At 53.7% G+C, this 14,222-nt stretch overlaps 2 protein-coding genes and 2 non-coding genes across 5 annotated transcripts in view; all 4 read right to left on the minus strand.

The window, feature by feature from the left end:
* Window positions 1-2,195, minus strand: part of PLXDC1 (plexin domain containing 1) — a 65,348-nt gene extending 63,153 nt beyond the window's left edge. For both annotated transcript variants that reach the window (XM_067714009.1, XM_067714008.1), the window contains exon 1: window positions 2,022-2,195. In XM_067714009.1, the coding sequence (XP_067570110.1) occupies window positions 2,022-2,097 (76 nt within the window). In that variant the 5' untranslated portion in view covers window positions 2,098-2,195. The remainder of the gene's footprint in view (window positions 1-2,021) is intronic.
* A 1,897-nt stretch (window positions 2,196-4,092) lies between these two features.
* Window positions 4,093-4,164, minus strand: TRNAC-GCA (transfer RNA cysteine (anticodon GCA)). Its single transcript has one exon. It is a non-coding gene; the product is annotated as a tRNA-Cys (tRNA).
* A 658-nt stretch (window positions 4,165-4,822) lies between these two features.
* On the minus strand, window positions 4,823-4,894 carry TRNAC-GCA (transfer RNA cysteine (anticodon GCA)). The gene has a single exon. It is a non-coding gene; the product is annotated as a tRNA-Cys (tRNA).
* Window positions 4,895-5,605: 711 nt separating this feature from the next.
* On the minus strand, window positions 5,606-11,928 carry ARL5C (ADP ribosylation factor like GTPase 5C). The gene is given in 7 exon segments (XM_067715256.1): window positions 5,606-6,390; window positions 8,388-8,416; window positions 8,418-8,546; window positions 9,072-9,155; window positions 9,865-10,012; window positions 11,204-11,264; window positions 11,883-11,928. Coding segments are annotated over 7 exon segments (546 nt in total). The 3' UTR covers window positions 5,606-6,341.
* Window positions 11,929-14,222: the final 2,294 nt, after the last annotated feature.

Genomic DNA, 14,222 nt, shown 5'->3' on the forward strand with positions numbered 1-14,222 from the left:
CCCAGCTGCCCTTTCATCATCACCAGGGCTCCACCACCATTCGGAGCAACCCTCCCCCAGAATGTCCCACCCCACATCTCTTCTCCCCAGAAGACATCCCTCTGCCTCCACACAGGGCCCCCCTCAAATTCAGCCTTCCCTTGTGAAAAAAGCACAGCACTGGGAGTAACAGCTGCCCCCGCTGGCTTCTTAGAGCTTCCTTAGGTCTAACCAATCTCTCCTGCTGCAGAGAAAGTCCATTTCTCCTGGCTGAATGTCTGTCAAAGCCGAGGAGACAGGGTGTCCTCTACTGAGAGATGTGATTCAAATCTCTGTCTGCCCCCTCTTTCTGACCTCCCAGGGTATCTACTCTTCCAACCCAACTCTGAAGAGGCAGCCCTCAGCCAGGCCTGGGTCTGGAAACAGCACATCCTTGTTTCCTCCCAATGCCCCCTTCCCCAACCCTCTCCATGGTTCTCCCAACTCAGTCAGGTTCAGAGCCGTCTCTCATCCACCCAGTCACATCCTAAGTTCAGAAGATCCCACCAGGTTGGGTTTGCAAAGGACCTCAAAAATTGACCTGTCCAACCCATTCCTTTTTATACTGAGATCTAAAAAATTGTTTTCAATTACCCCATACACATCCTAACAAATCTGAAAAGGAAAGACAAACATTAAAAAAGAAAAAAGATCTCTCATAATCCCACCACCAAGAGTTAAAAATTTTGCCCACAGCCTCACTTTATAAGGGAGGAAATAGGCCCAGAGAAGGAAAGTAACTTGCTCGAGGTCACACAGCAAGTGAGATGCTGGGACTAGAAACCAAGTCTCTGGCCACTCTCTGCGTGGTGTCTCTGAAAACTGGTGGCTCTTCACCAGCAGCCTCTTGCCATATCAGCCTCCACTGTCCTCTGCCCACACCCTCCTTCTCAACAGGGACTCAGGCCTGTCTCAGCTACATTCAGGGATCATTAAAGTCAAGCACACTGTCACTGATGCTTTGCCTGATGACAGCACACCCCTGAGACACAGCAGCCCAACTACAGCATCACCCTCGCCAAACCCTCCACCTGCTCCATCCATCTGGGGGACATGCATGCCAATGAGGCATGGAGTACTATCTTCCCAATTCTCTCTGTCAAGAGGCTTGACTGCAATTACCCACCTCCCCAACCCCAGAGAAGTTCTATGTACATGAGGAGGAAAGAGGAGAATGTAAAATTACTTGTTGAAAAATGGTTCTCCTTTTATAACAGGAGGGACTCAAGGTAGATCTCAGAAAGGACTTCCACGTGACAGCGATGATTGTAGAGAACTGCTGTGTGGAAGAGGAGTGTGCAAGATAGGACACCCCCACCCCCCAATCTAGAGCCAGAGAAGCTAAAGGCCAAGGACCACCAGGGCAGAGCAGAGCAGGAGTGACAGGAGGACCCTGGAGGCTGGGGGTGGGGGAGCGGCAAGTTGCTTCTTTCTGGGCCCTGCTCTCCGAGTACCAAACGGAGAGAGGAAGGCGTCAGGCCCGTAGTGCCCTTGTTGGAGGAAAGATGCTGGGTCTCCTCCATCCTCCTGGCTGCTCCCACCCAGCCCCCAGCCTGGGTCAGCTTGGGAGTGGGGGCAGGGAAAAGAAAAAGGAGGCAAAACTGGGACAGGAGGCACCCCAGACTCCGCATCTCATCAGAATTCAGCCTCATCCGGTGTGACCAGGGGTCCCTATGTCTCGCCCACTGCCCCCTTTGGGGCCAGAGCCCACTGCCTTATAGATCCCCCTCTACTAGGGTCCCTCCAGTGTCCTTCCAGGAGGGAAGGAGAGCTCGGGGCATCAGTGTCTGACGCTTCCTCCCTCACTCATACACCCTGTGTGTTTAGAAAAGTGGGGTCCCTGTCCACCTGCCACAGTCCACAGGGCGCCCGGCCTCCCGCAGACACGACCCCCCGGCGCCCCAAACATCGCCAGCATGCCGGTACCTGCCCATGCCCACGCCCGCCTACCTGACCCCCGACCCCCGCCCCGATCCACCTCAGCCAACTCCGGCCAGTCCTACCTGCTCCGGGCTGGGGGCTCAGCCCCCGGGCAGTCTCCCTGAGCACCAGCACGAGAAGCCAGAGCTCGGCCCGCATGGTGGGGGCCAGGCCCGCCCCCGGCCCGCAGCTGCCCCGGCCGGGCTCTGGCGGCGCGGTCCCCCGGGCTGGCAGGCGGAGGGGTGGGCGGTGGAGCGGCGGCGGAGCGCGAGGCCGGCGAGAGCGGCGAGAGCGGCGAGAGCGGCGCGAGCGGCGGAGCGCCAGCGGGCGGCGAGCGAGCAGCGCGGCCTCCCGGAGCCGGGACCGGGGAGGGGGCGGGGCGGGGGGGCGCGGCGCCTCCAGACCTCGCCCTGAGGCTTCCCCAGCCCTCCCAGCCCTGCCCGAGCGCTCCCCGAGAGCTCCCGCGGCCGCTCCCTAGGCGGGGGGAGGGGGGGCAGCGGACGCAGGAGGGGGACAGGGCGGGGGACCCTCGGGCTGGAAGAACCCCCGAAGAGCACCAGCTACCCCCACACCGCACCTTAGCTCCTGCCTCCCTTCCCCTCCTGACTCCCTGGGGGAAAGCGGTGGAGAAAAGGCTCGAGAGGCCAGACCTCTTCCTCGGACCATGAGCTCCTACCACCCACCCCCCGACCCAGCTCCACCAGGCTTCCCGACTTTCTGGGCTGTTCCACGGAGTTGTGTGGGTTTCTGATGCCCACCCCCACCCCAGAATCTCCCCTTGCAGCAGAGGCCTGAATTCCACGCCCTCCCGTGGCTCCTCTCCACTTTATCCCACCCACATCCCCCATTGCCAGCAGACAATTGCCTTGTCCCTATTATCTTGCCCCCCAGCCCAGCAGACATGGAGGTGGAGGGGGCCTGGCTCACCCCTACTTTGAAATAACCTGGACCCTTTCCCACCCCCAGGAGGTAACCGAGGCCACCCTCCTCTCCGGGGACCCCAGGCCTCCTCAGGGCCCGACCCAGTCAATCTTCAAAGCCAGTCCCAGAGCAAGGAAATGTCTCACCCCAACTGCCACCACGTTATAGCAGCCTCTGGGAATAGATTTCCGCCTCCCCCCTTTTTTTTCCTACCACAACAGAATAAAATACCTGCAATTTAGGCTATTTAATAGACGGCAGGGAATCAGGTCAGGACACGGAGGTGCCTCTTCCCTCCCCGACCTACTTCGTACGACAGCAAGAAACTCGAGCGCTGGATGGAGGGAGATAGAGGGGCGAGGGGGGCGCCCTGACATATACGGGGCTGGGGTCCTAAAGACGCTCTAATCTTTCAGAATCCCAGTTCCTCCTTCCTCGGGACCCAGGGTCCCAGAAGCGACCTCCTCCAGTCCTAAGGCCTCTATTCAATTACAATGGGACAAGACAAGGCCTATCTGTAAGTTCTTCTTGTTGTCTCATTTAAATTGCTATTTTGCCGACGCTCAGGATCAAAAAGACTGCTGCTTCCAGCTGTAGCTTCTTGCTGCCCTCTAGTGGGCACATGACGAGCCGCAACGCGCCTGTTCTGCGGTTTTCCTCACTTTTCTGGTCCTGGCCTGGAGCTGCCCGCGACCTCCTACTCCAGCCGGGCAGGTTCACAAGTCTTTGCCCCTACCTTCCGAGAGGTCAAAGTGAGAGGTCCCAGGACGAAATTCCAGCTCCGGCACTGATTTCTTTGTACATTCCCCCGTCCGGGATGCCCCGCGGTCTGTTTTAAAAGGTCTCTTAATAAGAACTCAGGCTGAAACAGCAACTTGGAAATAATTAGAAGCAAACGACCTGTAATTTTTTTTAATGTAAGCTTCTAGAACTTGAAGAATCACCTGGAGGGCTTATTAAAACATAGATTTCTGGGGCCACCCCCAAGCTCAATAGAGATAGGGACGAGAATCCGCATTTCTAACACGTTCCCAGGTGGTGGTGCTGTTCTCGGTACCACATTTTGAGAGCCACTGCTCTAGAATTCCTGTATTTCGTACTCTCGCCGCTCCTCATCTGCCCAAAATAGAGGCGGCGAAGGAAATGTCAACACAAAATTGTGGAAGGAAAAAAAAAGCTGTAAAGAAAATTGTTGCTAGAGAATCGGAGTCCGGTGCCTTTAAAAAGGCGCTGAGGGGGCACCCGGATTTGAACCGGGGACCTCTTGATCTGCAGTCAAATGCTCTACCACTGAGCTATACCCCCTCTTGTGGCAACGCTAGGCAGATGACTTGTTAGTGCTTCTCTCGCGCAGGCGCTGTGCTGGACGCAAGAACAGAGGTGAGGTCCAATGTTTACAAGAGATGGAGAGAAAATGAATCTCAAGAGATTACTCATCTGGGTGCAGGGTTTGTTTCCTGAAGCTCTGAACTAAAGAATTCTAATGATGTAAGAAACTTGCAGTTTGAGAATGTGGGAGGGGAAGTCCCTAGAGATTCCACACTTCAGGGGCCTTCCTTTGGGCCTGGGTGCCCCTTTCCTGCCCTGCTAGAGTTCCCTTAGCGTTTCTCTTGGCGCCCACTTCTCCATCCTACACGCTCTCGTAGACTCCTCTCGGCCTTCCTTCCCTAGCCCGAGCCCGGCCCTTAGAGACTCAGCTTCTCTTGTTCCCAACAGCAATTGGGGTCCCCGGGCAGAGCACCTGTGGGTGCTCCCGCTTCCACCCTACCATTACGAGAGTGGGCCTTTGTACAGTCCACCAGCAGACTGAGGACACGATCTGGCAGGGCCGGGGACTCCACTCCACCCACGCCCGACTGCAAAACGGGTCAGCAGTGCTGGAGGATCCTTCCCCTCGCGTTTGTAAGTAAACTTCAACGTGTGCATTGCAAGACCAAGAAAACGCGAAAAGTCTTGCACAGAGAGGGGGCACCCGGATTTGAACCGGGGACCTCTTGATCTGCAGTCAAATGCTCTGCCACTGAGCTATACCCCCATCCTCCTACTACCCTCCAGTGAGAATGAATTTCCGTGGAATACGGGGATGATATTACCTTTGAACTATTGTGTTTCTCTTTGAAAATAATCTAGTGAAAGGAAAATAGAATCTGAACGGCGATGTTTAGAATTCCTGAGTTCTTTCTCCACAATCACGCCTTATGTAAACCACAAGGTTAAAAAAATCCTGAGCCCTCTACATCTGTGTCCAGCCTCTCACAGAGATGTCACTACCTGACTTGGGAAGGGAAGAGACCCCACTGATCTCAGGACCATCCCAGGTCTTCTGGGGTAATAGCACTGCTCCCTGTACACAGATGGGTAGCCTGGGTTTCCATCCTGTTTCCAGCTCTGCTTTGATAGGACCCCTAGGCTTTTCCAACCCCGAAGGGCCCCTCCTCCCCTCCTCCATGAGTTAGCATCAAACCACTCTTTCCCCTAGGCCCAGGCAGAGCCCAGAGCTCTAAGTCCTGGCAAGTGCGGTATCAGTCACCTGGCAGAGGGCTGCACAGCCCAGGACCAAAGAGCCAGTCCCCTAGCCAGACAGACCCTTGAGGCAGCCCCCCTCCACTTCCAAGGTGGATTTCCCCTGCCTGAGAGCTTTGTATGAAAACCAAAAGCCAGTCTGAGGCACAAGCAGAAGAAGAAATAAGAGGTGAGCAGTTTTCAATGACATTTATTACACCTTCATAAAATTCCTACTACAGTGTGAAAAAAATCACTACAAAAAGACAAGAAAAGCAAATGCTCTAGGAATCTGAGATATTTGGGAGGAGTAGGATTCACACTGGAAGGACACTGGGAGTGAAGGTGTGGCTTAAAGCTCAAAAGCTGTGGTCGGAGGGAAGGGGAGGGTGAGGGAGGAGTAGAAGTCCCTGCAGTGTGAGGGACTGTCCCTGGCCAGAAGGTCCTGTCCTCTGCCCTCTCCCCTCCCAGCCTTTGGTTCTGCCCTCTTTCCCCTGAGCCGACCCCTTCACCTTTCTGGAATCTCCTCTGATCAAAGGGTAGGGGACAAAGATGGCTAAGGGGCCAGAAACCTGGAGTAGGGGGTGAGGGGCTTAGGGTTAGGGTTCTAGGAAATAAAGAAAAATTCCAGGGTTTCTTACTCTGTCCTCCATTTTTCCTACAGAGAGGTTGAGGGCTGAGGGTAGGGGGCTCCACTTCCTAATCCCCCAGCACATCCAGCAGCTTCCCTGGTGTCTCCAAGAAGGATACCTGCTCCCATGGAGTGAAGGGCAGCTTTTACTGTTGTCCTGTCTGCAGCGATTCAGGGTGCTCAGTCTAGCTCCTCAGTGCGGGTTGGGTGGATAGTGGCAATCTCACTGCCCATAGCTGTCCCTGGTCCCATCAGAGAATCGCAGAAAAATAACAAATAGTCACTTGGGTTTTCCACCCACATCGTCCATGCAAAACCCTCAAAGATTCTGGTTGGCCTCAGGCTGACATCAGTTGACAGTGGCCCAAGACTGCATGCACTGAAGCCCGGCAGGCAGCCTGCAGGGACAGAGGAACAGGGCAAGGGTCAACATATCCCATGAGGATGATGGCCTTCCCAGCCCCCAGCCCCTGCTGACTGATGGAACGACCAAATTTATATCCAATTTTGTGTGCAGTTAACAAATATAAACGGACTGTGTACCTACCACGCATCAGGTACTGTGCTAGGGGCTACTGGTGAAAAAACAGACGTGCCCTCTAGGGCTTAGAGTCTAGCAGAGGAGATAGATATTAAACAAATGATCAAACAATTCTGTAACTACGTGCTGTGATAAAGGTTAGAAAGGAGATGTACAGAGGCCTCCGGATGTCTGGGAGTCAGGGAGGGCTTCTTTGAGGAAGAGGCCTGGAGACCCACCTTAGCAATGTCTTTGCGCAAGGCTCCAGTGCCCCCTTCCCACCCGCTCCATCACTGGGTCAGTACCAGGGTGGCCTCAAAGGCCTGGGAAGAGGCTCCATAAGCAAGTTCTTCCATTATACTGTGAGCAACCCCAGAGAAGGAGTAGAGTCTTGGTCATGTCTGTATCACTTGGCACTGTGCCTGGCACATGGGGGTTACTTAGGAAATGCCGACTGAATTGAACCAACTGTGGTTTGGGGGACGGGGTCCTCCTGACCCAGGAGTTGGCAAGGACACTGCCAGAAATGTGTGGTTCCTTGGGCTGGCCTGCCTAAAGTCTCCCCTTCTTCAACTGGGCATCCATGTCCCCAGCCTGCTGTGACTCCACTTGAGAGGGAAGAGGAAGGGGAATTCTCCAGGCCTGATTCGAGGTCCTTTCTGTAGGACCATGACTTAGCTCTCACACATCCTTCAGGTGTTTAAGCAGCTACCTTCTCAGCAGCCCCTCCCTGGACACCTTATCTAAAACTGCAACATTCCCCACAACAGACATCCAGCTTCCCTTTCCTATGGGTTTTTCCCCTTTACACTTATCACTTTTTAACTTACTGTGTATTTTTCTTATTTTTATTGTTTATTGTCTGTTTCCCAACCCCCCACCCCACCCCCACTGGAAAATAAGCTCCACAAGGGCAGGGATTTTTGTCTGTTTTGTTCACTGCTGTTTCTCAGGTGCCTAGAACAGTGCTTGGCACAAAGTACAGTCATTTCTCCATATCCATGGGGGATTGGTTCCAGGATCCTCGCAGACACCCAAATTCTCGGATACTCAAGTCCCTTATATAAAGTGGCATATATTTGCATATAACCTAGGCATATCCTCCTATATACTATAAATCAACTCTAGATTACTTATAATACCTAATATAATGTAAATGCTATGTAAATAGTCGTAAATACAATATAAATGCTACGTAAATCATTGCTGGAACACGGCAAATTCAAATTTTGCTTTTTGGAATTTTCTGGCATTTTCTTTTTCGAATATTTTCAATCTGCAGTTGGTTGAATCTGAGGATGTGGAACCCATGGATATGGAGGATGGACTGTAGGTACCCAATGAATGTTAAATGAATGATATCATTTATTCTCTATAGGAACTCTGGGAGGGAACAGGTATAATCACCCTCCTCTTTACAGACAAGGAAACTCAAGGCCAAAAGGACTCAGAGATTCCTGCCTGGAAGGCTTGTCCCCCAGGGCTTCCCATGGCTGTCTCTTCATTCAGGTCTCAGCTCAGAAGTCACCTCCTAGTAGAGATGGTCCCTGACGACCAGAGCTAAAGCAAACCCATCCCTGTTATTCAATTTCACTTTCTTCAAGCACTTCTCAGTACCTAACATGTTTGTGTTCAGGTGGAGTGTCACCTCTCCCCCCACTAGAACAAACCCCTAGAGAGCAGGGACCCTGTCCTGTCTTGCTCACTGCTTACCCACAGCATCTTAACCATGGGTAGATGCTCAGCTGTCTTGACCCAGGAGCTAACTGTGAGCCAGATTCTGACAAGAGAGAGACAGGAGAAGGTTCTGATGGTCAGTCGTCAGCACCACTGGTTAGGCCAAGCCCTGGAGGTCCAGGTGGGACAGCCATTAACCTTTCCCCGGTGAGGGCAGAGCAGCCCTGTGTGTGCCATGTGCCACGGGTGGTCTTTCATGGCACTAAGGGTGAGGAATTGGGAGATCTCCATGGTGGTCATGGAGTCCTTCACGTCCTGCTTATTGGCAAAGATCAGGATGGAAGCATCTCACAGAGCCTGTGGACAGAGCTCTGTGGACCCAGCCCCAGTCAGCCTGCCAGGATCCAGCCCCCCTTCCCATGGCCCCATGAGTCCTCCCTACCTCCCCTGCTTTCCCAGGTGGGGTGGGGATGGAGGTCCTGCCCAACACTAACAACCACATCCAGTGACACCGACAGCTCCTGGAATGCCTTTCAGCCAGCTCATAGTATCCTTACAATGATCTCGGGAGGTAGGAATTTGATGATCCTCTCCGTTTATACTTGGGGAAATTGAGGATTAGAGAGGTGAAGTAACTTGTCTGGGGTCCCACAATGCGTGAGAAGTGGGGTCAGAACCTGAACTTGCAACTCTGGCTTCTGTGATCAGTTGTGCTGAGGGTGTTATTGCCCTTCATCTGGGATAATCTCGCCCCGCCCAAGCTGCTGGGATGGAGGTTCTCAGAGACTGGGGCATTAGGAATAACGCTCAGAGAGGCTAAGTGAGTAGACTGAGGTCACAGAGCTAGTACACCGGGTCCTCTCCCAACTGCAGGGGTCTTACCTCATGGGCCAGCATCTTACACAGCTCCTACAGCGTGGTCAGCAGTCGATCCCGGGCCGTGCTGTCAATCACAAGGATGATGAACTGACCAGCAAAGGCGAGTTGTGAGTGATGGGCTTTCCCTTCAATGAACGTGTCTCCTTGCTCACTGCACTCTGCCCTGATGTGAGTCCCACAGAAAACAAACTGTGCATTCTCAAGACCTCACTGCCCTAGTCCCATTTGAATTCCCTCTTCTATCCAGACCCAGGGTGGACTGAGCACAGCTTCCGATTGTGTGCCAGAGGTTATGCCAAGCACTGGGCCTTCATGACTCCATTTAGGCCTCATCACAGCCCCGTGGAACTGGAACTGTTACTATGCCCATTTACAAACTACGAGACTGAGGGTCAGGGAGGTGTGTATCTTGCCCTTGGCCACACAGCCTATGAGTAGCAGTACTGGAGCTTGAAATCAGCTCTCACTCCAGGAATGAAACCACTGGATTCTGCTGCTGCCGGAATGAGAAAGTAAGGCCCCCAGGGACAAAGGGCCTGCCCCATCCAAGGCATCAAACAGAAAACTGCCAGCAAGCAGACAAAGCTGCCAGGAAGTATTCAAGAATTTTAATGGGCTTTGCGCTGCGTTAAGTATTTGACACATCTGAATTAGCTCTTGTTTTATTATTTAATTTTCACAACCCAGGGAGGTCATTATTATGGTCTCCATCTCACAATGGGACAACCAAGGCTCAGAGAGGTTGAGTGACTGGCTAATATCACACAGCTCCTCCAAGCCCAGGCACCCTCCTCACCTCAGCATTGGAGGAGTATGTGTTCCAAGCGGAGCGCAGAGCCTCCTCTCCTCCTATGTCCCCCATGAAGAAGTGGGTCTTTTGCAAAACAATCTTCTCCACGTTGCTACGGATGGTGGGACATGTAGGGACCACCTCATTCTTCAGGCTGGGGAGGCAGGAGAGGGTACCAAGTGCTCAGCCCAGTCCTCTCCCAGCTCTGGTCCCCCACCTGAAGTCAGGCTGAATCTAACTTAGAACAATTCAGCCCAGGTTGACGGAGCCTCTGCTGGGCATGAGGGAATGCAGACAGGAGTGAGACCAAGTCCTGCCTGGCTTGGACCCCAGAGAGGGGAGATTTATGAGAGCAGTCTCCCCAAACTTTAATATGCAGCTGAATCACCTGGGAGTTTTGCTAAAGTGCGCATTGTGATCCAGTGGGTCTGGGCTACGGCCCAGCATTTTGCATCTCTAACAAGCTTCCAGATGATGCCAACACTGCCGGTCTGTGGACCACACTTTGAGCAGCCAGGGATCGGAAAAAGGAGACAGACATAAGTGAGGGCCATCAGAAAGGGGCTTTGTTTAAAGTGACTTAGAAAACACACACGTTTTGATACGTAGGGAATGCCTCTGGAAAATCTGGGAAGTGAAACTGGGAGTTAGGGATGAGAGGGAAACTTACTTTTCACTATATATGCTTGTATTGTTTGAATTTCTCTTTTCTTCTAATTAAAAAAAAAAAATATATATATATATATATATATATATATATATATATATATATATATATATATATATATTACTTTTTCAGGGGAAAATTTTCCTAAGTAAATAGGTTCCAAACAGGAGAGATGCCATCCAGAGTAAATATCGGGAAAAGCTCCGATGGATAATTACTCAGCACGTGTGCCAGACTCTGCTAGACCAGGAGCTACAGAGACCAGGCAGACCCAAAGCTGGCCCCACCTTCTGGGTTTGAAGAAGGGGGAGAAAATGAAGACACAAGACTGGGGTGCAGGAGTTAGAAGGAGAGACCTGACGCTAGGGGGAGCGAAGAGCATGGAGACCATCGGGCAGGTTCGGACAGCTTCAAGCCCGCAACCGGGTTTGGCAGGGGTAGGGGGTAGACGGAGGGAAGCAGTGGGGTTGCTCATACCGAGCAGGATTCAAAGGCCTGGCCGAGAAGTCATTGAACTGAGCGGCCACTTAACCAGGAAGGTCACACCAGGTTCCGCCAGTCAATCCTCCTGGCTACAGGGGAACCCGAGGACGCTGGGAAGGGCTCCGGTGATTGGTCCAAATGCTTGTCAGTCTGGTGGGAAGGCCCAGCCCCGCCCCCCATCCGAGAGTCGCTTACAACTGGTAGGGAATGGAGGTCTTTCCTGCATTGTCCAGTCCCACGATGATAACCCTGTGTTCTGGACGCATCCGGGGGAAGGGCAGGGTCAGGGCCAAACCCGATGACCAAGGGATTGTGTGCTCCACCAGGTCTCCCAGGAAGGAGACAAGTGTTCCCAGCAGGCTGGGGGGCCTGTCCCCACCTTACTACTTCTGCTCCCCCGCCCCCTTCCCCCACAAAAAACAACAGGGCGGGTTTCTTTCCCACCGGGCCGAGACACCTGCGCCACTCCTGAACAGTGGAAATGGGAGCTGAGCCCCACATTCCCTGCTCCACATTTCCAGAAAAGCGATTGTGCCAAAGGTCGGGGGCGCTCAGGGCTTGCCAGGAGAAGGGGTCTGAGGAAAGAGCCGAGCGAGCGTGAAGTCACAATCGCAGGAAACCGGCGACAGCGTTGAGCCGGAGGAAGGAGGCTCGCCCAACCCTGCGCCCCTGGGCGCACCGAAGCGCGCGACCACCGAGGAGTGGGCGGGGAGGGGGCAGGGGAGACTGCGGAGCGGGCGGGGAGGCCCCACTCAGGACCCTCCGAGCCCGAGGTCCCCCATCACATCCGCCCAGACGACCCCAGATCGGGGGGATGGGGGACAGGTGGGAGCCGGATCAAAGCGGTCGCTCGGATGCCCTGTGCTCCCCTTACCCTGTTTCCCGCAGATGCTCATCAACTTGCCGATCAGTTGTCCCATGGCACGTCCCGGGTCAGACAGGGATAGGACTCGGGGGCCTTCGGGGGCCCGGGTGGGGGTCCCGGCGCTTGGAGCCCCGCCCCCTCCCACATACCTCCGGAGGGCCGGGCAAGCTTTACCTACGGGGTTGCGGACGCCCCGGGAGTCCGTCCCCTAAGGGGCTTGGGAATCCCCTGGGACGGTGGCCCCTCGAGGGCGCTATGAACCTCACAGTGACAATGAGCTACGTGTCCAGAGCCCTGGAGGTGTAAGGAAAATGGGGTCCAGACTTCACATCCTCCCCCTCGCCCTGAGAAAAGCCCAGAGTTCTCTGGGTGGACTACTCCCCACTGCAAATCAAAGAGACCTAGCGCAGGGGCCCACATCGGATGCCAGCTCTCCCTTCTCCGAGTGCCATGTCTGAGGCACTAGACAAACAAAACCCTAGGCCACCCGCCTTCTGTACTTACTAGCTGTGTGAAGCAGACAGAGCCCACCCATCCTCTCTGAGCTGGGAGAACATTCCAACCCTCTACAGGCCTCTAGTTGTTTCACCGGTGTGGGTCCTGTAGGCCTACTCAGAGTGAGTTCCCTTGGGGAAGGGCAAGGTGGCCCCTCCTTTTGCAGGCCCCTTGGTGATGAGCATCTTCTAGGAGTAGAGCAGTGCTACTTCCATGCTTCACTGACAAAACTACTGCTCCAGCACAGCTTTCTGATTCCCAAGGTTGGGCATCTGAAGACAGTGACGGAGCACAAAGAGAGATCTCTCAGCCGGAGACCCTGCAAAGGGGGCCAGGATACTAAGACCCAGCCAGGCAGAGCCTGGGCCAAGAGAGAGCCAGGCTGGAAGAGGGAGAGGAAGGGGGAGCTGCTTGTGGCTGTTTGTGAATTTCCTTCTTCGCTTAAACTGGGAAAAACCAGAAGACAAAAGGAGACATGGGGAAAAGGCAAACCGAACTCAGGCTGAGGGGGTGGTTAAGAGAGACCAGTCACCACACAGGAGACTCGACTCCTAGCCCACTGCCACTGCCCTCTTACATCCCATGAGTGCGCCCCTTCCCCAAGGGAACAACACTTTAACTGGTCTCCCTGCCTCCCCTTTACTCAGCATCCTCCGCACATCCCTATTAACCTTCCTAAAGCACAGCTCAGAGTCTGCTACGCCACAGCTCATAAACCTTCAATGGCTCCCACTGGAGTCAGATCATCTCCTCACCTGACATTGAAGAGCCACCATGAGCAACCCCCACCTGCGTCTGCAGGTTATTCCCCCCCCCCCCCATGCTCTGCATCCATGGTCCTTGCCCACACAGGCCCAGCTATGATTTTGCTTCTCTATTTCCTCCACCTGAATGTCCTTCACCACCTCAGAAAGGTGGGTTCCTCTGTCCCTTTAGGTGCCTGCCATAAAAGCCACCTACTTCCCAAGCCCTGGCCTGGTTCTCCAACTAAATGGGACTTCTTTCTACCCTGAGATGATAACTGGCATGTCTGCTTTCTCCAGTCAACTGTGAGTCCTAGGGAATTCCCTGGCAGTCCGGCGGTTAGGGATCCTCACTCTCACTGCCAAGGGCCTGGGTTCGATCCCTGGTCGGGGAACTAAAATCCCATGAGGTGTGGCCAAAAAACCCAAAAAAAACAAAAACTGTGAGTCTTAGAGGGCGGGGTCATGTCATGCTCATCTGTGTACCCCACCCCCACTCCCTGCCCGAGCCAGCGCCTGGCATACAGTGAGGATGTGTTGTTATTGGATTGAAGGGCCGTAAGTTAAGTTACAGCCTGAGAAATGGTCTTTGGAGTATTAAAAAAAGGAGTATGAGCATAAGTTGAAGAAGATTGAGGAAGGCTGGGAAGTTTGTGGAGAGAAGAGGGAACAGCTCACTAAATACAGAAATTTCATCCCACCCATGGTGGTGCACAGAGTTACAAGGAAGGAGAACTGACTACCAGAGCCCATCTGGGCTGATTCCGTTTCAGCCCTCGTTAAAAAGGAGCTGGGGCTGCATCTGGGTGGAGTAGGATAGGGGCGCAGAGGGTGCTAGGGGAAGCAGCAACATTTAAAGCATTTTTACCATCTGTTTCCTGGAGGGGAGGCGGGAAGGAACCTCTTAGTGCACCCTGACCCCACCATCAATAGCAGAATTGAAAGTGACGTTCTGCTCGCTGGAGCACATTCAGTAAACAGACAAGAGCTGCCTCTGCTGTGAGGCCCAGAGCCTGGATCCTAGGGGGTACTCATTCATTTACTCATTCATTTGACAAACGTGAGTCAGGAATTAGGAACATGCCAAGCAGACAAAACAGACCGTGTCCGG

This window comes from Pseudorca crassidens, chromosome 19 (genome assembly GCF_039906515.1).
Source record: "Pseudorca crassidens isolate mPseCra1 chromosome 19, mPseCra1.hap1, whole genome shotgun sequence".
In the NCBI taxonomy this organism is placed as follows: Eukaryota; Metazoa; Chordata; class Mammalia; order Artiodactyla; family Delphinidae; genus Pseudorca; species Pseudorca crassidens.